This window comes from Poecilia reticulata, linkage group LG6, assembly GCF_000633615.1.
Source record: "Poecilia reticulata strain Guanapo linkage group LG6, Guppy_female_1.0+MT, whole genome shotgun sequence".
Taxonomy (NCBI): Eukaryota; Metazoa; Chordata; class Actinopteri; order Cyprinodontiformes; family Poeciliidae; genus Poecilia; species Poecilia reticulata.
Genome location: NC_024336.1, coordinates 15,625,896 through 15,650,720, shown reverse-complemented (window position 1 = coordinate 15,650,720; position 24,825 = coordinate 15,625,896). Strand labels below are relative to the sequence as shown.

At 37.0% G+C, this 24,825-nt stretch overlaps 1 protein-coding gene across 2 annotated transcripts in view; it reads left to right on the top strand.

Moving 5' to 3' along the window:
• The window catches only part of furinb (furin (paired basic amino acid cleaving enzyme) b), a 122,132-nt gene that overhangs the window by 54,144 nt on the left and 43,163 nt on the right, over positions 1-24,825 (top strand). For both annotated transcript variants that reach the window (XM_008411497.2, XM_008411496.2), the window contains exons 4-6: positions 8,879-8,974; positions 11,534-11,662; positions 16,354-16,430. In XM_008411497.2, coding sequence (XP_008409719.1) covers positions 8,879-8,974; positions 11,534-11,662; positions 16,354-16,430 — 302 coding nt within the window. The remainder of the gene's footprint in view (positions 1-8,878; positions 8,975-11,533; positions 11,663-16,353; positions 16,431-24,825) is intronic.

Below are 24,825 nucleotides of genomic sequence, written 5' to 3'. Positions count from 1 at the left end.
TTCATGTGCCCATAACTAAAGAGGATGACTGTAAAAAATGTTTTCCTAAATCATAAATTCAATATATGCTTTGGCATTATTCTATAAAAACATGGTTAGARTGAATGTTATACTTCCAAAAAGCACAACAGTGCCCAGGGAAAATGGGAAGTTATATTTTTCTTTTCCTGCCCACCAAGAGCCAGAAAATAAACCTATCAATGTTGTATATTTACTGCAGCAGCACAAGAGAAAGGCAGTCCCAGATAGTCACCAGCAGCATGTATTGATTTTATTTCTTCTTCCAAAGAATATTACGTTTCAATTTCAAAAATATATTTTTTTATGTTGTTACAGTTTCATATGTCCTTTGAAAATAATAACCACAGTCTTTTACTATTCAMGTCCACACAAATGCCAACAGGTTAGATTTTATGTTTTGTTTTTTAAACAATAATAGTAGAGTCCTTTTCTCTATTTAAACAGCAGGCTGRCGGTACCTCAGTAACAAGAGTATTTGTTTTGAAGTAAAATTAGCTTAAATTGTATCCTGGACTTATCAAAGAGAAGTTGACCTAAGAAAATTAGACAAATCAAATCAGACTTCACTTGTCACTGGACTGTTTTAAGCATATTAACCTGATCAAACCTCTCAACAATCCATTACATTTCTCTAAGAAAACATTAAAAAAAAAAAAAAAAGATTCCAAGCCATTGTAAATTCATTTTAGACAGCTGGTTGGCACCACGAACAGTAAAGAAAAATGAGGGTAGAATCTTCATCCTATTGAATATTTTTCAGTTTTTACTGAGCTTTGTGCTTGTTCTAACTCAAAACAAGGCAGTTCACATATATCATATGTAAATAACCAAAACTGTTTAATAGCACTTAACATCAGTGTTGAGAACCAAGTAATTAAGACTCCTGTTAGAAAAAATGTGCTTTTTAAATTGGCTACATGGCCTTGCTATTAACATTCCTCAGTTTGAGTGCTAATTAGATTTTTAATGGGCTGCACAAGTGTAGATCTCTTTACAGGTGGGATAATAGTACTTGTGTGTTGTGAAGATCATGTAGATTGGAATCAACTAAACGCCCCCTGCTTCCGCTCCTTGTTTGAACCGCGTTAGACCCCCAGCTGTGCTTCTTCCCTTTTTTTGAGTGAAGTCTGGAAATATATACATGTCAAAAAAATTCAACTTWATTCAAGTGATCCAAGTTTAAAGTTTCTCTGCACAATGAAAGTATATCAATGTTGGAGGATAGCATTTGACATTTTTGGTCGACACTTTTGTTGTATTAAATAAATTGCTTAGAATGTTGTTATAAGATACCAGATTGTTAGAAAGTTAAAGAGGTATGAATACTTTTTCAAGGYATTTTATGAGAAAATGTTACATGAAATGAAAATGCAAAAATTTTGGCAACATATGATGATAAAGTTTGTATTGCAGTTTATTTTATTTGTGTAYTTTTCTTTCACAAAGGTAACATGTTGCTGGTCAGGAGGTCAGCTTTTAAAACAAAATAATCAGTAAAACCACATACACTCTTGAATGGATTCACATGTCCAGCAGCTAAGATGGAGCAAAATGCTTCAAATAGCATTAGTTCAGTTTTTTTTTTTTATCCGTTTGTATACAAATATTAAAAGACAGAAGGCAGTGAAGAGAAACACTCACAAACAGGATATCATCAAAACCAAGCAACTGTAAAAATGTCACAGACACAGGAACCCCTGGGGTGAAACAATATTTGTTGYTGTAACAAAACCCAAACTTTCCCTGAATTTGGGAACCAGGTGAGAAATGTCTGCTTTGAGAAAAATAGAGGAGAATTGTAAAGAATGATATTGACTGTTTTACCTGTATATTTTCAAACAAGTGCACACTGAAAGTACAAATTATTTCATTAGCAAAGACTTTATAAAAAAAGATATATCTGAATATGAAGAACAGAATTAAATTAAATATTTAATAATTAAAGAACAGTATTTATTTTCCAGGCACATGGTGCCGTTTTATAGCACAGTCAAGTAACTATGTTACCTTCAGCTGTGATAAAAACGCTGTACATCAAGCATAACTTAAAAGAAATTTGACTTTGCAATTTGATGCCTTGAAATTGGGCTTCTGCCTTTGAGCTCAAACTCCTTCCAGCACTCTGCCTTCATCATGTCGTCACAACAATACTTMTCTTTATGCCATTTACAACCATTTTTAGAACTGGACTAAGGAGTAGTACAAATGAAGCACTCAGTAAATGCGTAGCTTCACCAGGAGTTTGCTCATTTTTGTTGAGTAGGGAAGTGAAAGGGACGGGTTCTMTGTGAGGCAAGAAGCTCAACTGGAGACTGCAGCTCCAAGGAAGAGCTTTGTGGAGAGCAAGTATTTAGGCTTCCGTGGGAGATTCAAGAATTTATCAAAGATGCATAAAAGAATCAAAACTCCTCGAGGTATGTTTTTGATGAGGGAAAAACATTATAGCATGATATAAAACAAAAAAAAAGTCAGTGTTGCATAATACCGAACCTTAAAAAAACAAAAAACAAAAAGGAAAAAGTAGACAGACTTGCTGTGCTGATATTTCACCTTGCTTCCCCTGCTGGTCCTTTCTATGCCAACCATGCCCAGTATGGGCTGTGAGAAAACAAAGGATGAAAAAAAAAAAAAAAACAGCAGGGCCCCAAGACGCAACAATCATCCCCACCCCCACAAACGCTACTGACCCAGACAGACTTCGGACCATATGCTGTTTCTGCCCTGTTCCTTTGTAGATATAAATATGGCAATAATTCTTTCTTGTGGGTTACCGAGCTAATGTGGAGCAAAGAAAAAAGCCATTCTGAGTTTATATTCTTTTTGTTTTCCTACAAACAAAAAAGCTTTTGTGCTTTCAAGTAACATACGGTACCCTCACCTTCATCTCCCTGGGTCACTGCCCAAAAGAAAAAYTGATGCTAATAAATTCAAATACCATTAGACCCAGGGTGCTGCATTATTAGCTTCTGTACACACATCTGCCTTACCTGTCCTGTTTTTTTCAGTGTTGCTGCCAGGGAACTGCGCCCCTCACGCTGCTGCCATTTTTACATTTGAAAAGAGGGAGACAGCAATGGTAATTGCCCCTCTAAAATATATTTCAAGCAGCACCTGACTACTGATGAAGACATGGATACTTACCAAATGAGATCTGAGGTTTCCCATCTGTACTTAAATAGATCTCCCAGGTGGTGGCTAAAAGATTTTTCTTTAGTTATTTTGATCCCCTTTCTTGAAGCCTGAGGAAAGCACTCATGAGCTCTGACAAGCACCAAGGCTTTAAGGCACATTACTAAGATACGGTGACATTTACTGTGGGCAGTAGTCAAGAGTTGAATTGAAATCTCACTGAACTTTCACATACCATATGCTGTGGTGCTCTAGCTAGAGCACCATAGCAATGTGATTATRCTATCTGTTTTCAACAGACCTACAATGAGAAATCAATGAGGTTTAGCAAGGGTGCTGGCAGATGCAAACATTTTGTCATTGTCACTAGAAAGGGACTAATGATGTGCAATACTCAATTATAGATCTCTTTGCTGCAGCAAATGATGAAATGCACAATGAACAAAGACAAAATTGCTGCTGAGATTACAGGCTCGATTAATAGTTGATGGTTTTCTGCTGCTAATATCCACCACGGACCGGAATTCATCAACAAGATGCACTCAGAAATGTTAGAGTTAAACCTGTTTATTTTGAATGTGGATAATAAATCTCGTTCAGAAGTGGAACCTGTTATAAAGCTGTCGATTTAAAGCCTCAAGTGTAGAAAAAGAGATGTTTTTATAATGGAGATTCCATATCAGAAGTCAGTAGTTCAAGTTTCTGTAACTCGGTAGTTGAACTCTGACCTATTGAGGGCATTAGGCTTTTGGCTGAGAAACAACAACTTGCACCAGATGTACTTCCACACCTACACAACCAAAAAAGCAGAGAAAACCTCTGGCAAAGCATGGCTGCTGCCAACAAAAACCAACTCCATGGCATAGGTGAGTGAGATCGTTCTTCCATGTTTATTTAAGTGCATCTGTACATTCATTTGAGTTGCAGCTATCTAATCCGCAGAGTAAGAAAGAAATAAAAAGAAAAAAAGGTTATGCTTCATGTGGTTTAAGAAAACAGATTTAGAAGGCAATAGAAACAGAAAGGTTGGATTTGGATTAGTCATTGCTAAGCTTTGAGCTCGTTACGCTGTTTCCTCCTCCTAATCCAGAGGCTGCATTTCACGAAACCGCCATTGTCTCCTTTCCTCTGCTTCTGTGGTACGAGCATGCCGCTTATCACCGTCCCCTTTGAATTATCACGCAGTGGCAAGATGACATTGGCAGTTGCATAAGCTTTTACCATTATGTTTGTAAGGGTCATTTGTCATCTTTCCTCTGCACACCCTTCCATCCTATAAGGGGAAGAATTGATTTGTTTTGGGTTTACTGCTGTTTGTTTTGCATTAAATATAATCTAGTATAGTTTGTTGYATGCAGTGTTTTAGGAAATATTTACATGACTCTTTCTTGCTCTTTCCTCTCTTCTCTTTAAGCTTTGCAACAATTTATGTCTGACTCCAAGAGCTACATATTTTTATTGTCAGCAAAAGCCWCAGTGAATATGGATGGTGATATTCTAACTTTATTATCAGCAGAAAATCTAATGGAGAAAGTGAAACTTTCTTCATTAGAAAGTTCTAATCCCATTATAGTTTATCTCTCAACTTTTTCAATTTCTCAACTCATTTGTGATATTCAGTGCTAATGATATAAACCCCTAATTATGAGCTATTCACAGATGACAGTACTTTACTTCATTGTTTAGAACATTGTATGAAAAAGATAGAAGATGGCAAGAAAAACAGTTGTTAAACAATTTAGGAAGGCTGAGTGTGCATTCTGTACACATAAAGTGGTCCCATTCTCCCCTTTGATAACTTTTGATAGTTTAAAAAACTAATTAAAACACAAATAAGACTCATCTGGACTTGATGTTCAGTGCTCAATAGACCGTTTCAGCCAAATAAATGAGGATTTAGCTCAACAAAAACAGCAGATAATTTATTAGTCTTTTTTGTATTGGTTAAGGCTAAAGTGAGCCTACCTTGGTGAATGATCAAAAATGCAATTTGGGCTTTTTAAATATGGTTCTTATGCATTCTAGAAAAATCTGTCTGTCCGTCCATGCCTGTTTTGATCCAACTTTTATATTTAAAACCTGACAAATATCTGCCATAAAGCCATAGTGAATGTTTATATTCATAATTCGCCTTTAAAATGATTGAGAACTCTACAAAACGGAGTGTAAAGAAGTTTGGAATCATATTGGGGGGGACATTTTAAATTAATTTTTAAAGTACTGCCATTTGAAGCCCYTTTGTCGTCTGGAGTTTTTAAGAGAGATCCACTGATGATCAAATCACACTTTTTTAATTTAAAATTTTTTCTCACAGATCTATAGTTAAGTGTTAATTATTTTTTTCTTGTCTTCCTACCAAGACGTTTAATGAACTTACATATGTTGGGAGTAGAGGTAAAATCATCTTTTGTCATTAGCTGTTATTTTAAAAGACATATTAACCCATTTAACATGGACTTATTGTATTTCTTTAATTTATTAGCAAATACCGACATTTTTAGTCTCCATTTGTACTCCTTGTAGAAAGGACATTTCCAAAAGGTTAACAACATTTCAAAAATCCTGAACAAAACAGAATCACTTTGATATAATACATTCAGTCTTTCTTGTGACTATCTGAAGTCTGTTTTTAAGTGGCTTTGCTGCTTTGCAAATTTGACAAAGCAGCATGGTGTTCAGAATATAGTTCTTGTGAAAGACAGTTTCCTTTTTTTGTATATTTGAAAAGGTTGGGCACAAAGTGCCTAAAATTGCACAAGTATGAAATGCTGAACAAGTGAAATCGATAGCACCCGGTKAAATCTAGTTCTAAGTTGTTGCAGCCTGACTGAACAGTTGACATGCCTCAGTAGAAAAAAATATTTTCTTTTTAACAGCTTCCTACTTCACCAATGCCGTGGTTGTAGCTAGAATGGCCTCTTAGGTCATAGGGCCACGGACCAGAAATAAATTGTAGGAGTCAGAAAAGGTGTAGCTGAAAAGAGTCAGAGTCAGATTCCAGGAACATTAAAAACTTGTACCTGGTTTTTAATGTCATCAAGAAAATGAACAGCCGTAAAGTGTTTTCCATCCTTTCCAAAGATTGCTCAAATATAATATATGTGTGTATATATATATATATATATATAAGAAAGAAATAGGCACATGGACAACTGAAGCCCTAGTGTTGCTTTAGGCCTGTACAGAACATGACTCACTGAAACAAATGAGGCTTCAGGAAAAAGTCTGAAGATGATGACTAAAGTCTAGMATACATGTTATCCCTTTGCTAATTGGTGACTAAGTATACATACACATGTACACACACTCACCAGTAAGTCTACCACCAGTACTGTGTGTACATTGAGAATCCAGTTTCTCTAAATTGACCATGGATGYGTTTACAAATCTAAATGGTTGTCCTGTGTGAYGGACTAACAATCGGTTCACASAATGTACTGTCATCTCACATTTACTGAGGTCCATTGTGTAGATAAAACTGCTGGTGAATGTCTTTCCCCCCTTTCTTCTAACACAGTAGTCCAGCTACAAATCAAAACCTCAGATCTGTTGTTTCCAGTCTATTTCTATTACAAACAATAGCAGCATGTTCCCTCCTTAGTAATCAAACGGTAAACATCCTCAGGACACTTGGCAAAAATGAAAGAAAAATTTTATTGCTCATGCAAATTGCCCTCCTAACCCATGCTGAGACCTCCCTCTTCTTTTATGATTGCTGCTTTGTGCGCTGGTGTATGTCAAGTCTTTGTCCTTGCCCTGGACCTCAGGGTGCTTTTTTTTCTCTGTTAAGTATTTTAAATCATTTGGTTCTAAGGATACAATCACATTTACTCTGTTTTCAGAGTGAACGGTTTTACAGAAAGGATTTAAAAGACCCATCTGTTTCACTTGCTGGTCCTTTCAGAAGGTTGCATGCACTAATGAAGGTCAACTTCATTTCATGCTCTTAATGCTTGATTTGACTTYTTTGATTATGGAATAATAATRTAAATACAAACACATGTATTCAAATGTGATTGCATTTCACTTGTACATAATGCATTTTAAAAACTTGGATGAATGAGTTTAAAWTGTGGATTTTTCTAATGGACGAATTGACCAAATTATTCATGCTGGCTCAAATATATGCAGATGATCACTCTGAGTAAATGCCCTTTAGACAGTAGCGCATCCTCCACACAATTATCCATTCTCTGCAGCCTTCAACAAAGTGGTCGCTTAATTCTGGGTGTATTTTTGACCACTCCTTTTGTCAGCATGTTGAAGTTAATTTAAATTAGGTAGTTGGTTCCTGGCACAAACCTAAGTTTTAAGCACAGTACATAMATTTTGAATAGTCTTGATGTTGGAACCACTCCATAAGCATAATTTTAACCTTTTTTATTCCTTCCAAAATCCATTTTAATGTGTGTTTGCAGCCACACATTAAAATCCGTTGGTCATTGGTCATTGATTTGAAGCGTTCAAGAATTCAGAGGCAGTCATCCRTTTTCATTATTTCACTAACTTTATACAATTTAACGGTTTTATTAGAAATAGAYCCACACAATACTTCTAGTARTAGTTGGCACTGTATTGGCTTCTTAAGTTTGAAAGCTTAGCTGAAACTCATTCAAACATTCTTCCAACTGTGGCCAGATTTCTTAATCCTTGTGTTTAGCAAAAGATTTTGTCTTCCAGAAGGCAGGTGGCTTGTCCATAAAGGCAGCTGCAAATTTAGTGGTTCTTGTTGGTGTCATTTTGAAGCAGGYGCTTCTTTCTTGATAGACAACCTCTCAGTCTTCAAATTGATATTAAAATGTCTTTCTTGTGGGCAGTGATACTGGCGTTCCAACATCTTCCAGTTTAAGTCAAAGCCTTGGTAGTGCTTGGATTCTTGCTGCGATGACAGATGACAGATTGAAGCAGATTCCTGCAGGACAATGATCACAAAATTGCAGCAGGACCTTTGGAATAAATGAAGCAGACAAACTTTGAGCTTTTAAGAATCTACAAAAGATTTTAAATTAACTCTACCTGCAAAGATAAGATGTGAAATATCAACCCAGAATTATGCCAAACGCATGCTAATRGCTATAAAAATGTGTGGTTAAGGTGAAACTTGGTGAATTTAAACCAAATATTAGTGAGGACATCCATACATATTTGTATATTTAATTTTGACTATTTATGTCTTAGAGAYTATCCACAGTAACTTCAAAGTAAAATTTAATTGAATTTAAATAAACTGTGGACTAAGTAACTAAGGATACAATCACATTTACTCTGTTTTCAGAGTGAACGGTTTTACGATTACATTTAATCTTTTCATGGATCAAAAATTATATTAAYGCCCATGATGAATGTATATGAACTATAATTTAATTTAACTTACCATGTTTCACCACAAGTATTATTTATGTAATATGTTTAATGCACTGGTTATTCTTTAAAGAACACTAAACAGTGCAGGAGCCACTGTTCTTCTGGGATCTGAGCAATGAAGCAAATCCGATTTTCTCTACATCTCTGCTTTTCTGTTTAGTTGTTACTTTCTGAACCCAGTTGGGACCATGTTTTTCACTTGTCTCTGGTCTTGTTTGACACTGCAATCACATCTGAAACAGGAACATTAGTAACAACAAATATGATGTGAGGGCAGCAGTGTAAACTGTGAATTTTCCTTTGTGCGTGGGTTTATTTATTTGTACGCTCTGTTTGTGTGTGTTTGTGCGTCTGGGCACTCCAGGTCCTGTGGGCGGAACAGCAAGTGGTGAAAAGAAGAAAAAAGAGGGATATCTTTGAAGACCCCACAGACCCAGATTTTTCCAAGCAGTGGTACCTGGTAGGTTCTGGCCTCCCTTCTCATTTAAATATATGACGCAACAGTACTTACTATGTAGGCACATGCTTCTAACATCACTGGAGTACAGTACTGTCAGCAAATAAATTTAGCTATAACGTATGAAGGCTAAATAATAGAGATGTGTGCATTTATTTATATTGTTTTGTATTTGCATTTTAGGAATCCTTGTCATCAGTCAGCTAATCAGAAATTGTCCCACTATGCATTAAGCTCACCCATTCATCTGTCGTCTTGATCACCAGCAAGAGTTTGGGAGTTAAATGTATAATTTATAACGTCTTAGGATGTTGACTGAAGGTATATCACCTGTAAAACATTAATACTGTTTGCTGCTGTGCTGTGTCTTTTTTATTATTCACAGCCTTTCTTAGAAAAGCTCAAATTTCACCCCCCAATCTCTCCTTTTTGTTCCTCTTCATTTACCTTAAACTGCTGTCACTGCAGCAGACCAAACATGGCACAAGACAACAGCAAATGGAAGACATGAAACAGCTTCTGACATTTAGCATTAGACTTTAAAATGTCTGACTGTCTTAACACGCTTTTCCTTTCAAAATATTCTACCCAACTGTGACTTCAGAAATAAGAGGATAATAAAGCTTCTCTAGTCTGAGTCACATGCCACAGACCCACTATAGCTGTCTTGGCATCACAACAATTTTACAATACTGAGAGTTATTTTATATTAGTATACGGATTGATTCAGTGCTGCGAAGCAATATTTTTCCCTCTTGCAGATTTTTTGCTTTATTACTTAAATGTTTTTTAAGTCATCAAACAAATGTTGATGATAACACAGCAAATGCAAAAAAAAAAAAAACTGTTTTCTGATGAGCCCATTTTTCAACCAAATTTGCGCTATTTGAAAAAAATAATTGCCTCCCAAAACCTAAAGAGTTGGTTGGTGGGAATAACTGCCATAAAGCATTTGCAATAACCAGCAATCAGTCACAGAGGAGCATTTTTAGCCCACTCTGCTTTGAAGAATTGATTTGTTAATGTCATATTTGAGGTTTATGAGCTAGTGCTGCCCGTTAAAGCTCACAACATAGAAACTAAAGCCTTTCCTCTGCCTACATCCCCAAGAATTCTGTGTGGTTCTGGATCGGACTTCAGTGAAATTATCGAACATTCTATTGATTGTACTTTCTATTGAGATTGATCATATATCAGTTTTCTATTAGTACCGATTACCGATGGTTATTGTTGCCCAGGCCTAGCAGACCGTCATTCTGTCACTGCGTGTCTAACTGCTGTGTTGGTTTTATTGCAGATGTAGCGCTATCCACATATTTCAAATAAAATTCAGGAGACCATCACGATATTGTTTGGGAAATGTGAGACAGGCATTTTTTCCCTTCTTGATCTGAAGAGGTTTGGCCTTTTTTACCTCCTATGAATGTCATTTTTGAGCAGACTCTTTCTTACCATTGAAACACTGACCTTAACCTGAGGCTGGTCCTGCAGTGCATTGGATATTGTTTTGGATTTTTTATTTATTTATTTATTTTTTTTTTTCTGCATTTCTGCGTAAATCATTAATGTGCTCTTGGAGACTTTTTGCTCTCTTTAGTTTCGTTAGTTGGAGACATAATGTGTTGCATTCCATTATCCTTTAGCCAATTTCATGTTGTCAAACAAGTTTTGAATCAGTGATTTTTTTTTGGTTGTTTTTATAGTGGTTGGGATTATGAATAATTTTTTTAATCTCCTTGTCTCAAATGTCACTACCAAGTAAACTGGCTACATCGGTTTAGGAATACAGAGATAATGTGATTTGAGTAGTCAAAATGTCTTCCTGCACTATGATCCTACACATGAATAAAAATAAAACGCCGAGCGGATCAAACATTAACCAACTGAGATATTTACAGTGACATCATCACTGGGTTCTGACTCTGAGTTGACTCTAAGATTATGTGTTTCTTACTTTTACCAAAAATATTCTTTATATCTTATTTTTTTCCTCATTTTCCAATATTCTCCAAACCCAGTATTGAGTATCGCCTCACAGACTGCATATGCCTTTATTCCACCAATGTGATTTGATTGCTTGAAAAGGAAATGATTAAATAAAAGACTTATATGAACTGTACGAACAAAGCATGGCGCAAAGCAGTGTAGYTTTAGGAAGGTGTTTTTCTGTTCTCTGAGTGTGAGTCTRTCTTTAACCACCTCTTCCACCTACAGTGCTTACTTTCCCTTATACCTCTCACAGTACGACTTTCAGCAACCACTCTCTAACCCCTTTTTGTGTCCCTCTCCTTCCACTTAAAAGCTCACAGTCTGTTATTTACGTCAAGAGCCAAATACTTTAAAAAGGATTGCTGAACTGCAACAAGTTGTCTTTCTTTTTTTTGCCATTTTGTACTTTCATGTTAAACATTGCTGTGTTTTTTCAGTGATCTAAATAAAGGTGGGGGGTTGCAGATGACTTGAGCTTTTCTGTCGCTGACAAATACTTTCTGCTGATTTTTGTTTGAGAAGTGTGGCTCAAAGCAAATAGACACCTAAACAAAAGGCTTTTGTTTATTTCAGTCCAATCCAACACATCAAGACTTGAATACGAAAGCAGCCTGGGCTCAGGGCTACAGTGGGAGAGGCGTAGTGGTGACCATTTTGGATGATGGGATCGAAAAGGACCATCCTGACCTCCACAGCAATTATGTAAGTTAAAAATGCTAAATGCACATGTGCAACTGCAGCTTATTTGTCCCAAATTAGTTATTACAATGTACTCAGATAAACTGTTTTCATAAACAGAACTGAAATCAGAGAAGACTACTGTTGATTTGTGAGGTATAAAGCTTTGTATTAGTGACATTAGGGTTTTAACATTCATTATCTATAATATTAATTGCATATGTTACAGCCATGTTTTATTTATTTTCAGTATGAGTGTTTACACCCCGGTGGATTGCTAGTCATGTAAGATTAACTGGTGAGCAACATGCGTTTTCCAGTGTCATGAAGCTGCCCTTTATATTGCCACAATCTGACCTGCTCTGTTGGAGCCTGTTGTTATATAAGTTCCAGATTGTCAGCAAAAAGCCATCACTTTGCAAAAGCTTTAGTTTGCAAAATGTATGTTGGTGATAACAATTCTCAGCTGTAGGGAGCTTGTTGCATAASCAAACGTCTTAGTTGAATTCATGCAGTGCCATAAAAAAAAGCAAWAAAGTCACAGGACAAACTATTTTTAGGCATGAAGWGCATGGAAGTGCTTAATCATTGTTGTGAATATTCAGTGTGCTGCTGACAGTGCAAGCAGGGGTGATTCTTACCTAAATAGGTCCCTGGGTGGAGCCCSCTTTCTGCTTCCAACACATAAACATGCAAGCCTGTGTACACGGTAAAATGTAAGTCAACAAAACTGAAACAATAGTGCACTGTTTGATGTTATATATGATTTATTAAATATTTTCAAACAAGTGAAAAATTGTTAAAGGAATTTGACCCGTCTGTATATTGATTTTTTTATATTGATTTTTTTCCACACTTATATAACTTAAATAATTAAAAATGTCCACATTTTATCCAGGGAAACTGGTCGATGCCTTTGTCTATTGTACTTTGAACAACTGAAATTTTGCTCTAGCTGTGGGACCAATTAGTTCCCTAAATACCACACATCAGGCTCAAAGCTGCCCAACCAAAGTATTGGCTGGTTCTGGAGTGATCACATATTTCCTATGCTAGCATCCCCAATTTGTCTCCCTATGAAAACCCTACTTATCACATATAAAGCCTTTAATGGCCAGTTTTCATCCTACATTAAAAATCTCATTATTTCCTATCACTACACCATAAGTCAATGCTCACAGCAGGGCAAAGGATTTCCTCCTCCCAGACTTTTTAAGCCCTGACTGGGAGGATGGGAGTTTGCAGCTTTTTGGATCCTTTTATGTGGATCAAGCTTCTTAGTGTGGGAGCACAATACTGAAACACTTTTCCTTTATATTTCTGCCTTGTTGCCTTTATATTTACATATATTGCTGTATAGCTAATTGGTTTCATGAGCGATACCTCACAAATTTGTACCCCTTTTAGATTTTTTTGTGTGTGTTGGACTGACACGAAGCGGCTCAGAATTGTAAATGGGAACAAAATTCTTCATTATCCAACCCCCAATCAATACATTGTAAAACCCAATTATGTTGCCTTTTCAGCTGCAAGTCTCTTAGTGTATCCCTCCACAAGCTTTGCACATCTAGAGATGTGTTTCTTTGCAAAATGGCCCAAACTCTGAATAAATTGAGTGTTTCTGGGAACACCAATTTTCAAATCTTGCCACCGATTTTCAATTAGGCTTGGATCATTATAACATACAACAGTACATTCAAATATTTGAATGTTATGAAAATGTTTAAGATTTTTAATCACTCATTTCAGAAAGTTAATCTCATAGATTCCTTTAGTGTATTTACAACCTCTGTTGTAATTTTGGTGGTTATGACTTTCAGATCATGAAAACTTATAATTTAGTGTTTTAGAAAATGTGAATATTGAAAAACAACTTATAACATATTCATAGAAAGTTGAGTGGGAGGAAAAAGTGTGGTAGGGGATAAATCTCTGGAGTTGTTTGTTTCAGTCATCTACAAGAACATTTGACAGAACTTACTTCTTCTGATAAGCATTACACAGATGCTTATTTTCCTTTTATAGCAGGACTTGGCATCTGTTCACATTGCCAAATACCTGGACCAACTGATTGATTGACAGTGATATTTACTGTTCTGTATTGGTCAGCAAATCTTCTTCACCTGAACCCCATGGAGAATCTATGGGATATTGTCAAGATGAAGATGAGAAACACCAAACCCAMCAATGTAGATGACCTAATTTGTAACAGATCAGGGTGAGGAGCCAAAATTTAAGTATAGTTTCAAATATTTATTAAAAAGCTTTCTGGTGAAAAACAGGAAACTCCTGGAGAAACTCACAGGGGAATTGGAAAAAGGAGACATGGGTTAGTGGCTGCTGAAGAACCAGTGACAAGCAGAAAACTCAGAAAGGTGAGCCACTAACCTTTTCAGAGACCAGGCGAGGGATTGGGATGATGAGCAGCAGCCTTTAGTTATTAGATAAAGTAAGATAGGAGTGTGGTGATGTTTCAACAGGCACAGTGTTGAGTGGAACAGGCATCTTTTACCCCCATCATTAGATCTCACTGAGGTGAGAGGCAGATCCGTGGAACAAGCAAGGGTCAGGCAGACAGACTGATCCGTGGATCAGGCATGAGACATAAGATTGGTGTCGAGAAAACAGAAGTCAGTGAGGTATCCGACAAGATCAAAACAAGAAAAAACAGAAAAAGTAACTTGGTTGTGATCAGGCAGAAAAGGAATGCTGGAGAGCTGCGTATAAAGGTAGGAAAACAGGTGCAGGGAAGAACTTGATTACTGCCGAGAAGCGGCTTGCAGGTGCAGCAGAAGAACGATGGATGACGGAGCAGTCAGGCGTGCCAGAACTATGACATAGCGCAGCTTTGGTAACATAGGCATCCATTCCACCTCAGTGGAGCCACAGGCAGATCACCTCCATGCCGTATACAACACTGATGCTCTTTACAGGAATGTCAGAGCAGACCCTACCTACTAAGACTGAGAGCTTTTGGAGTGCAGGGGGCTCTCATCTTTTTTGGCGCTTTGGACCTTGTGGTGGCATCAGCCAGATTATAGTGTAGTTTGGTGGAGCAGCAGCTAATCTACTACTGAGAAAGAGAAGGTAAGTTAAACAGGAAGGCCAGGACTGACCTAACAAGCCACTCTTATCAAGTGCAGGTGGTGGAGGACAGAAAGACCTTTGGCAAAAAACAGTCCCACTCTTGCACAGTGTGTGCTGTTGCAGAAGTGAAGAGTTCCTTCAGTGACAGACTGATGCATCCTACCTGCACAAAGTAGCACAATCGCAAGTCTACTGCACAACCGCAGTGCAGTAGCACACAAGTAGCACAATCAGTTATGGCTGCCATAATTGTTATGGCAGCCATAACTGTTATAGCAGCCATAACAGTTATGGCTGCCATAACTGCTGTTTTTCCATTTTTGTAAATTATCTTTTGTACATTTTAATTAAATTATCCTACTCAGTTGCAGATTTCTTTCAACCTAAGTATCCTTATTTTGATAGATGTACATTTTTTAAAATGTTTTCTTGTTTTGGGGGGACACCTTTGAGTGAATCGATATGCCTCCATTTGCCTTGCACTTTTCTGCTGGTACACCTGAGAGATTCCACACTGGGAAACATTAAGGGATATTTCTATTCTGTTCTATCCCATGCTATTCTTCYGTATTCTGTTTTGTTCATGCAAAAAGAGGTCACACCTAGTATTGCATGCATAGATATGGACCTACATTTTAAAAGCCTGACCTTTCAGATTACAATATCCTTGTAAAGACATTGTGTAAGATTCAGAATTTTTCAGAGAGATTCCAAGAGGCTTTGTTGTCTGTAAGAATCATAGCAATTGCAAGAAATAAAGGCTTGAAATATTTCACTGAATTCATGAGGAATCTTTGTGACTATTGAGTTTCACTTTCTGAAATGAGTGAAAAAAAACATTGAACATTTTTACAATATTCTAATTCTTTTCAATGTACTTGTAAATGTACTTTGATTTAAGCAATTCAATTTAAATTCTGGCTGCTTTTTCAGGGTCATCGTGGAAGGTGAATCTTCACAGTTCCAAATCGTCTGCAGCTTGTCCTGATTTTCTTTCAAGATTGTCCTTTATTTTGACTACAACATTTTGTTCCACATRTTTCTGGTTTCTTTATATGGCTTTTGGTAAACYTTAAACTTCTTTTTTTTCTATTAAACAATAGTTGTTTTTTCYAACACATTTGAGCACACCACATTCTGATTTGTGGAATCAATGGCTGTTTGTTGGCCACCTGGTTCCTCTACATGAGCTGTTGATCTCTTCAGCTTCTGATCAGTTTTCTTCCACTTCACAGTTATGCACCACTTTGTCACTATTGTCAATAAAATGCATTCATATTTGTGACTTTATCAGTTAAACTTACACGCTTTGAATTTTTGCACAGTACATTTTGCAATGTCATTAATCTGTTTTCTTTCTTCACCTTTTTAGTGTTTTTAAGCTTTGCCTCTGTACTTGATTTACGGTTGCTTTGACCTAAATTAGCACTATATGAAAKAATTTGATTAGCGAATAAAAAGTGAAGTGGATGACACACTGTGATCAGTGTGTAGCATGCAGCTACCTTTATAAATCCAAACAATTTTCAGTCAAAAATCCAAACAGGAAGGGGTAAAAGGTTAATTATAAACTCCTGAAGCGAAACTTGAAATGACTTGATTGCTATCCTCTTTCATGTCTCTTTTAGGACCCTGAGGCAAGCTACGATGTTAATGATGGAGATGCTGACCCCCAGCCGAGATACACACAGCGAAATGAGAACAGGTAATTCAACAGCAAACACTACAAGACATATACGACTGATTTTGCTTTTAGTGGGTGCAATATATCAGAATAAAAATATTTCTGGGCATTCTTTTCTTCTTGTTTTACCAAGTGGGACTACACCATTCAGGTTGTAGTTCAGGTTCTCCCATCTGAATTTCCATTTACAAACTARCATCATCTTGTTGTAAAGCATTGGTTCATCCTTTCAGCTGAGTCTTAAAAGATTGTTCAGTTTTTTTTTTTCTCCGCCTGTACACAAGCCCAGCTGCTGTAGCAGCCTTTACTGACTGAGTCCTTACAGCCCTGCAGGCACATCCTCACAGATTTTTTTTGCCTATACAGTGTATGTTTGTTTTCTTCCCCTCCCTGTGCCTCACACTTTTCCCTTTCCAGCCTTTGGTGATCACACTGAAACATGTTTGTCCCAATTAAATCATGCACAGCCATAGCTCCACTAAGGACCAATCCGAAATATCCATCTTCTCCTCTTTTTCCATAAACATTGTGGTCTCCTGCTGATGAGAAGCTACTCCCACCTCCAAAATGCACAACAGGATTTACTTTCTTTTCAAGGGTGCCTACAACCAATTCTTTTTTGTATTATTTATTTCCTTTTGTGACTTCAGACTATAGATTTCACTTGCATTTGGTCAGAAGCTGTGAAATTGCTGAAGAGAAATTGAGACATAGTAGGCTTGAGCTTTGTGTAGTGCATTGCTGGTCTACATTTTCAAAAAAAACAATCAATATTAAGAATTGAAAACAAAAACAGTTTACATTAAAACTACTTTTGATGGTACTTTATTAAACCAATGGCGCAAATAGTGTGTAGTTTGTCAAAAATCCAAATAGGAAGGGGTTAAAGGTTAATTATAAACTTCTGAAGAGAAATTTGAAATAACTTGATTGCTATCCTCTTTCGTGTCTCTTTTAGGACCCTGCGGCAAGCTTCTAAAATATAAATTCATAAGAAAATAGAAACCCTTGAATGCATAAAGAGAAGTACATCATTATTCTCATCATTATTTGTAGTTAGGGCCAAGGCAAATGGCAAGATATTGTCACTCCACGGTCTTACTTGTAAGACAAGCAGATCACAACTTAAGCACAGCTACTGTGCTAAAAGTGCTAGTCATGCTTTTGCTATATTTGTATTCATGTTTGCTCTTCAGTTGGATTTATTTGTATTCCCTTCAGCTGCAATAAAACACACGTCTGTAAGAACTCTGTATAGATTTATGGATAATTTGGCAACAACAACAACAACAAACACATGGAAGCGGCCGAGTGTAATGGCCAGATTTGATTTTAAAGTAGCCTCTGTGTATCCTGCTGGGAAATACATCATCTCCCACAACTTTGAAGAATGATGGCAAAGTATTCGGTACCTTTTATGCAGTTTGCAGGGAGCCTAATGGATCTTACAGTAGATTTGTATGTCATTTTTATGATTACAGTTCTGCTGTCTCACATTCAGTGGTTCTTAACAGTGGACCAAAGGGTGCTAAGATTGTGTTTTTGAGACTTCAGCAATTGCGACTGTGATGAATCGTTTCCAAACTTTTTCTTCCTTTAGTCTGACAAACATCACATACTAGAAAAACAAACAGATCCGCTGTTGCTTGAAAATAATAAAAATTTAAGAAGGTGCATTCTGCCGTCTTTGGTCTGAGACCATCAGCAACCCTCATCTCGATGTAATAATTTATGCCCACTCTTCCCTCCAAAAGATCTCCAGGCCTTTTAAATTGTGAGGACGTCTCTTGTCCACAGCTTTCTTCATGTGATCTCATAGATTTTCTGTCAGCTTTAGCCCTTGCGCTTGGGCTACGTGACTCTAAAAGTTTAATCTTCTTCTAGTGAAATCATTTTTTTTTTGTTGATTTGGATGAATGATTGGACTTACAGTGATGGTAAAAAATGAAATTGTTCTTCATCTTCCTGGTGAAGGACGATCATTGTCCTCATCACTTTTGTTTGCTTCAGCCTCGCCACTCACGTTATCATCCATCACGGTTTGTGGACTGTCAGAGGTACATTCTGGCTGTGAGACATTTAAGGTCGAACTCCTTTTTAGCTGAAATGCTCCTTAGGTTTAATGTTTGAGTTGTAATCCCTGCAGCAAAAGTCTAACAGACTTGATGGAAACGGTTCAGAGTCGACACTGGAATCTATTAAATGTCACTTCTCCAGTGTTGTGATTACAAAAGCCATCAAGTTTACCTGAAGCTCACATCTGTGTGTTGTGTTGATGGTTGTTTACAATTGTTCTGGTCTTTTTGTGTCAGTCATTATGATTCTCTTCTCACTTGAGTGGCTTGAACATTGACTATTTTTTGTGAGCTTTAGAAAAAACTTTTTTTTATTACTTTTGTAACATCCTGTAGTATAAATTATATTTTCTATTATCAGTTTTTTTTTTTTTTTTTTTTTTTTGAAATTGTACGGATGTTGAAACTGAAATGCCCCACTGGCTGTTTACTTCTTTGTTCTTTCATGCATTAATGCATCATTTACTGCAGATTTGTTTTGCAGTTGGTCCTTATGTGCCCATGTATGACATTTAATCCATTTGTTTGCTGGGCGTACTTCTCTTAGTAGCATCAGCCGGTTTAGAGCATGTGCTTTGTTTCTTGCCCTTGACAACAGTGCAAGTAGCCATCCAGAGCGACCTCGGCTCTCTCTGTCAGTGTGTTGTAGATCCTACTCTGTCCTGCTGATGGAACAAAGTACTATTGGGAGGGATAACTCCCTGACTCTGGTTCACTTAAGCTCCCAAAGTGTGCCCTGCTATTACTGCAGAACACTCTCATATCCACACACGGCRACACACTTATCAAAGGCTTCTTTCTGCCCTTGTCAGTGAAATTGCCAGAGCAATTATTTTAGGCTTTGTTGGTTTACAGGCATGAAATTAAAAGCACAGGGTTGTCGTTTTTGTCGACAGCATGTGGGGTTACGGTTTGGCTAGACCCCATGTATGATACCCTTTGAGTTATGTAAATGAGCAAAGAGTGAAACAGGTCATCAGTGAGTAATGCTCAGAGTCTCCTCAAAATGAGTTTATATGAATATATTCATGGGACAACAAAATGCAGAGGAAAGTCAGAGGTGGGCAGAGTCACTCAGATACGTTCATTTATATTGGTGACACGCTAGACTGATTTTTCAATTCTCATCCCAAGCATTTTTCTCTGGAGATGCTCTGTCTTGAGCTGACAGTTATTGTTGAAAGAGGAACCGGCTTAGTTTTGGGACAGGCTGAAGTATGGTGAGGTAATCAATTTGTGCTTCATCATGAAAATGTTTGTCCTTTTCTATTTTTTTTCTTTTCCTTTTCTTCTTTGTGATGTCAGTGTGATACAGACGTATTGGACTGGGCTGAGGTGGAAGAAATCAGGATTGATTTCACCTCCTGCCCACGGCAGCCGCGAGAGCAAAACTATTTTCAGAAGCCTGTACAGCAGTATTAGCTGCAGATATTATTTTTCACACGTTTTCTTTTTTTTTTCACGTTTTATAACAAGGTTGACAAAAACACTTTTTGTAAGAAATGTAGAGCTATTTCTAGCCAATTTCTTTACCACCATATACATGTGCATCACTATAAATTCGAATATCAGAGAACTTAATTTATTCATTACACAGACTTATCTTCTGCTTCCATTTATTCAGTGACTCATGCAGCGTATGGGTTATAACTAATTCAAACTTAAAATTCCTCCAAAAATTTTATTGCTCTGGAATAGTAAAAGCACTAGTTTGAATTCCAGCCTGGGGTCTTTCTGTTTGGCATTTGCATATTCCCCCAGTTCATTCATGTCTTAGGTAGATGGTTGTTTGTTCTGTGTGCCTCTCTGTTACCCTGTGATGGACAGACCCTGCCCCTCACCCAATAACTGCTTTGGGTTCAGGTTTGTTCAGATTACCCTTGAATTATCTACAAATTCCAATCAGTGACTTAAGGCTGTCTAAACCCTGAGAGAATTATAAACCGTCAGATATCGAACAAAACAGTTTGACTTTGAAGTCTTGAAAGTCATTAAGTAATTTACGACTTCACTTTATCATTATGCATGTTTTGTGTCTTTCTACAATCACATTTATTATGTACAACCCCAGAGTTTGGCTTATTTGGTCACTCTGTTCTTCTGTTCAATTGTATTCAGTGCCTACACTGCCTGGCTGTCCCACTAGCTCACCTAAGGAGAGTTATTAGCACCTGCAGGGAACTTTCCTTAGGAATCCAATAATTGAGAACCACATGCTTGCATGCAGGTTTAGTAACAGCCTTTATTAGAAAGTGATTGGCATGTCACACAGCTTGRCATCCTTCACTTTAAGTGAAMCAGTCATCAGTTGAATACTAATGCTGACTACAGTCTTACTGTTAAAGGGGCAGTGGCTAATATGTAATGCATTAAGATACACCGAGAAAGGTGTTTTCATGCTTCTATTGCTCCAGCAAATTGCTTTGTCCTTGGTGGCATAAGCCTGTTTGTTTCACTGGCCATGAAAGCGCTTTATCAGCAAAAAGACAAACATTAAATGCTTCAGAAATGCTCCAGAAAACATGCACAGGAGGCGTCTGTGGCTGAAAACTATCCTTATGGTACTGGTTGACTTTTCTCTTTAAATTATAGAAATATTTTAAGCCTTGCAGGCATTCAGAGAAGCAACAACAGTTGACATTTAAGACGCTGTTTTTCATTTGACGTAATCTAAACATGTTTGATACAGTAATGAGTAGAAAGCAGAATTAGCATTGACTAATTAACAAATGCCGAGATTAGGTAATGGAGAGGAAAAAACATCACTCCCCCTATTTTGTTAAGTGCAAAATGTTTGCTTGTTCGAATTTACTAGAAAAAATGAACATCCCCATTAACAGTTGTCTTCCTGTAGCTGTTGCTAAATGGTGATTAAACATGTTCACATTGTGCTTTGTATAACTTATTCTAGCAGCCATAGATGCCTCTGGTAAAGATCTGTGATAATGATAAAAATKTATGTTTTACAACATCAGCATATGTCACAAAAATGATCAAACTTTTAATGTGAGCATATTTAGTGTTGTTAAATCCTATGTTAAGAACTATTACTTTTATACAAAATCACGATTGCCAAAGGTTTATGAACCTCTAATTTCATTCACATCATACATTCTAGATATACTTCCCTCATTGCAAAACTGTAAAAAAATATATATATTTATGCAAAACTATGATTTAAAATGGTCCTTAAGTTATCTTCTTTCTCTGATTTTGACCTGAGGGTTGAATGGCCACCAAAGGACGTTGATTTTAGGTTTGGTGAAACATGTCTGTGTTGATTTGTTTTACTATCAAAATAACCTTCCATTGTCAATTTTCTGCTAAAATTAAGCAGATTTTTTTATTATTATTGAAAAAGTCATGCATATCAAAGATTTAATGATGCATTAGGTTCCCAGGAGCATTGCAAAAGAAAGGGCCCCACAGCATCACACATCTCCACCATTCTTAATCCCACTGGGAGTTATTAAGAAAACCTCGAAATTAGTGGCTCCAGTTAAAATACCAATGCAATTTGTTAAACTCCACATAACCATTTAATRGTTGCTATAAAGAGACTTGGAGACACCCTTCTCTGTYTCTCCTCCCCCAAACTTGCTCTGACAGTGAATTTTAGAAWTTTTTGTGACYTTAAGACACTCCTCACTCTGCAGGGTTTTGGGATAAATATGGGGCCTTTTCCAGTCTAATGACCTGTGGCTAAAAGAAACAGACGTCTGTGTCGCCTCATTTGAATACTGCAGTTAATTACAGTCGTACATTGCTCATCAGAAATTCCTGGACACTCTAATAAATATTAAAAAGTAAAATAGATTTTAAAAGTTGTTTTCCGTATTTTTTTGCTGTTGTTGTTAGAGGTTACAATGTGCTTTTTCCCCCTTGAATAAATGCACTCAAGTTAAAGGTTGGACTTTTCTAACATCTACAGTGTAAAATTATGATGCTGCAATAAAATATTATTATGTTTACTGGGACTGCCAACAACTGCTACTATAGATTAAGAAAATTGAAAGGTGTTAAGTCATGAACTCTAAAATATAATAGGTCTTAAAGCACTTTAAATTCATTAGTCATCTTCAAATTGCTTTTAGCTGCCAGAAAATCAAAATCAGTCCCTTCTGAATTCCAACCACAACATTAGACTGCAAAAAAATCTATACAAAAAACAGGAGTTGAATACTTCCTTCTTGGCGACATAATATTCACACAAATGATATTCGTATTATTTGTGAGAATATAAATAAAAATCGCTGCCCCCTGCTACAATACGCCTCAGCCATGGCTGCATAAATTTCCAGGTTTACATAGAGGCAATAAATCTGTTTCACCAAGGGAGTGATACAAGATGAAACACAGCGAAGGAGTACACAGTCAAAGGAGACTTGTTCCTCGCAGGTCTCCTGCCTTTGTGGCTCTGCCTCAGTGTTTGACGCAGGAGGTGCCAGGTTGCACAAGCTCTGTGCTGTTGGTTTCTTTTCTGACGCATTTTACAATGCAGTGTTTTCCRGGAAATTGGAATTCCTCTAGAATACGCATCCATACACGTACATCAAGTGTCTGCTTGGCTCTATGTAAGAGATCATCTTTCCTCATTTGTTCAAGGACCAGGTGATATTCTTAAATAGACAAACTTTAGTTCAATGTTAGTTTGTGTGTCTGGTTTGTAGGAGTCGTATGTAACGTCTTTGCGGAAATACAGAAACAAATCTTGCTTAGCTAATGAGACCTCATTTGTCAGTTGGCACCACACCTAAAAGTTTGACAAAAGTGTTTTTCAGATTTTTATGTTCATTATTTCACTCCAGTGAGGTGAAAACATGTCACGAGGTAAACACACACAGCATGCTTCTTATGTTTATTCCTGCAGTTGTGTGTAAAGTCAAAATGMTTTTCCCTATTTATGCTGAATCTGTCAATTATTATTTATAAAGCTGCCATCCTCTGTCTTGCTTGAATGCTGTAATTTTGTAAGCCTCCGACTTGTTTATTCTATCTGGGACAGCTTGTTTGTTTTCTAGACTGCCAGGCAGACATAGGGGATGCTGGCAGGGGCTTCATTCTTACACCAAAATCCTTTGGCTTTCTGTCTTTTTGCTCACTGGAATCTTGTCAAATAAAAGAACAGCGTGATTTAAAGCAACCGTTTCTCGTGCATTTTGKTAATGAATAGCCAWTGGTGATTGGAGGTGACAGTCCTGAGTCGAACCCCGTTYTGCAAAGCATTACTGATCACCCAGAGTCAGTCAATATTACTCTTGCRCTGCTGACTAGATACTGATGAATGGGATGTTTAAGCAATCGTGTCTGTTCAGTGTGAAGAAGGTCCTGTTTACACATGCTTTTGTATGCTGAGGCATTTGTGTGTTCCTTGTAGGCTACATTGRAAGGCGGGAGGCTATTTGAAGTTATTTAAGTCTGCTTTGCTGCTTGAATTTTTTCATTTGGTTGTTATTTTAAGAAGAGTTATATCACACTTCAAACAGCAGGATGTATACATTTCATTCCCAAGTTTCTGGTCTTCTTCTCCTCTTTTAGAATAAGATTTTATGTTCCCTGCAGGTAACAAGTGGAAGTGTGTAAATCAGGTGGCCTGGGAAGTCAAAATTGCCTCCAGTTTCGAATTTCATGACTACATTTTGAGTAAATATCTGCCTTTGCTTGATGATGAACTGACCAGACTTCTAATATTGCTGCTTGTTACTGTGCTTTGCAAAGGTTTTCATACCGTTTGAATCAAAATAGTGCATGGTGCACCGTGAAAATACTCATAGGATGAGAGTACTCAGTTTTTGATGTAATAACAATAATAATAATTACCCCAGAGCTGTATGCTGCAGTGAAATGGTGTGTCAATCGAAGCATATTCATGTATTAGAATGGTCAAATCAAAGTCCACACTTAAACACAATTCATATTCTGTGGCAAGACTTRAACATTGATGTCCATGGATGTTTTTCATTCAATTTAACTAAGCCTACACTGTTTGCCAGAAAAGAATAGGTGAAAATTTTACTCTTTGTCTGTGTAAATCCATTCAATCCAATCATCCTCGAGGATTCAAAGTCRTTTGATTATAAATTATAAAACAATGCAATTAGGTTCAGTGTACAGCTGACTGGTGAGAAAAGTTTTCAATCTAAGGCAACACAGGCAGTTGCATTGATGCAGAAACTTGGTCAGTCCTCCTGATCTAGCACCTTGATGCAGACTAAAAATGTTCTGATCTGACATTTKTTAATTGTGATTGTGGTATCTCGTCTTTTATGTAACAATTTCAGATCCTGTTTACCCATGCAATGAAGAGATTTTTACTTGGCGCTTCAGTGTAACCATTCGAA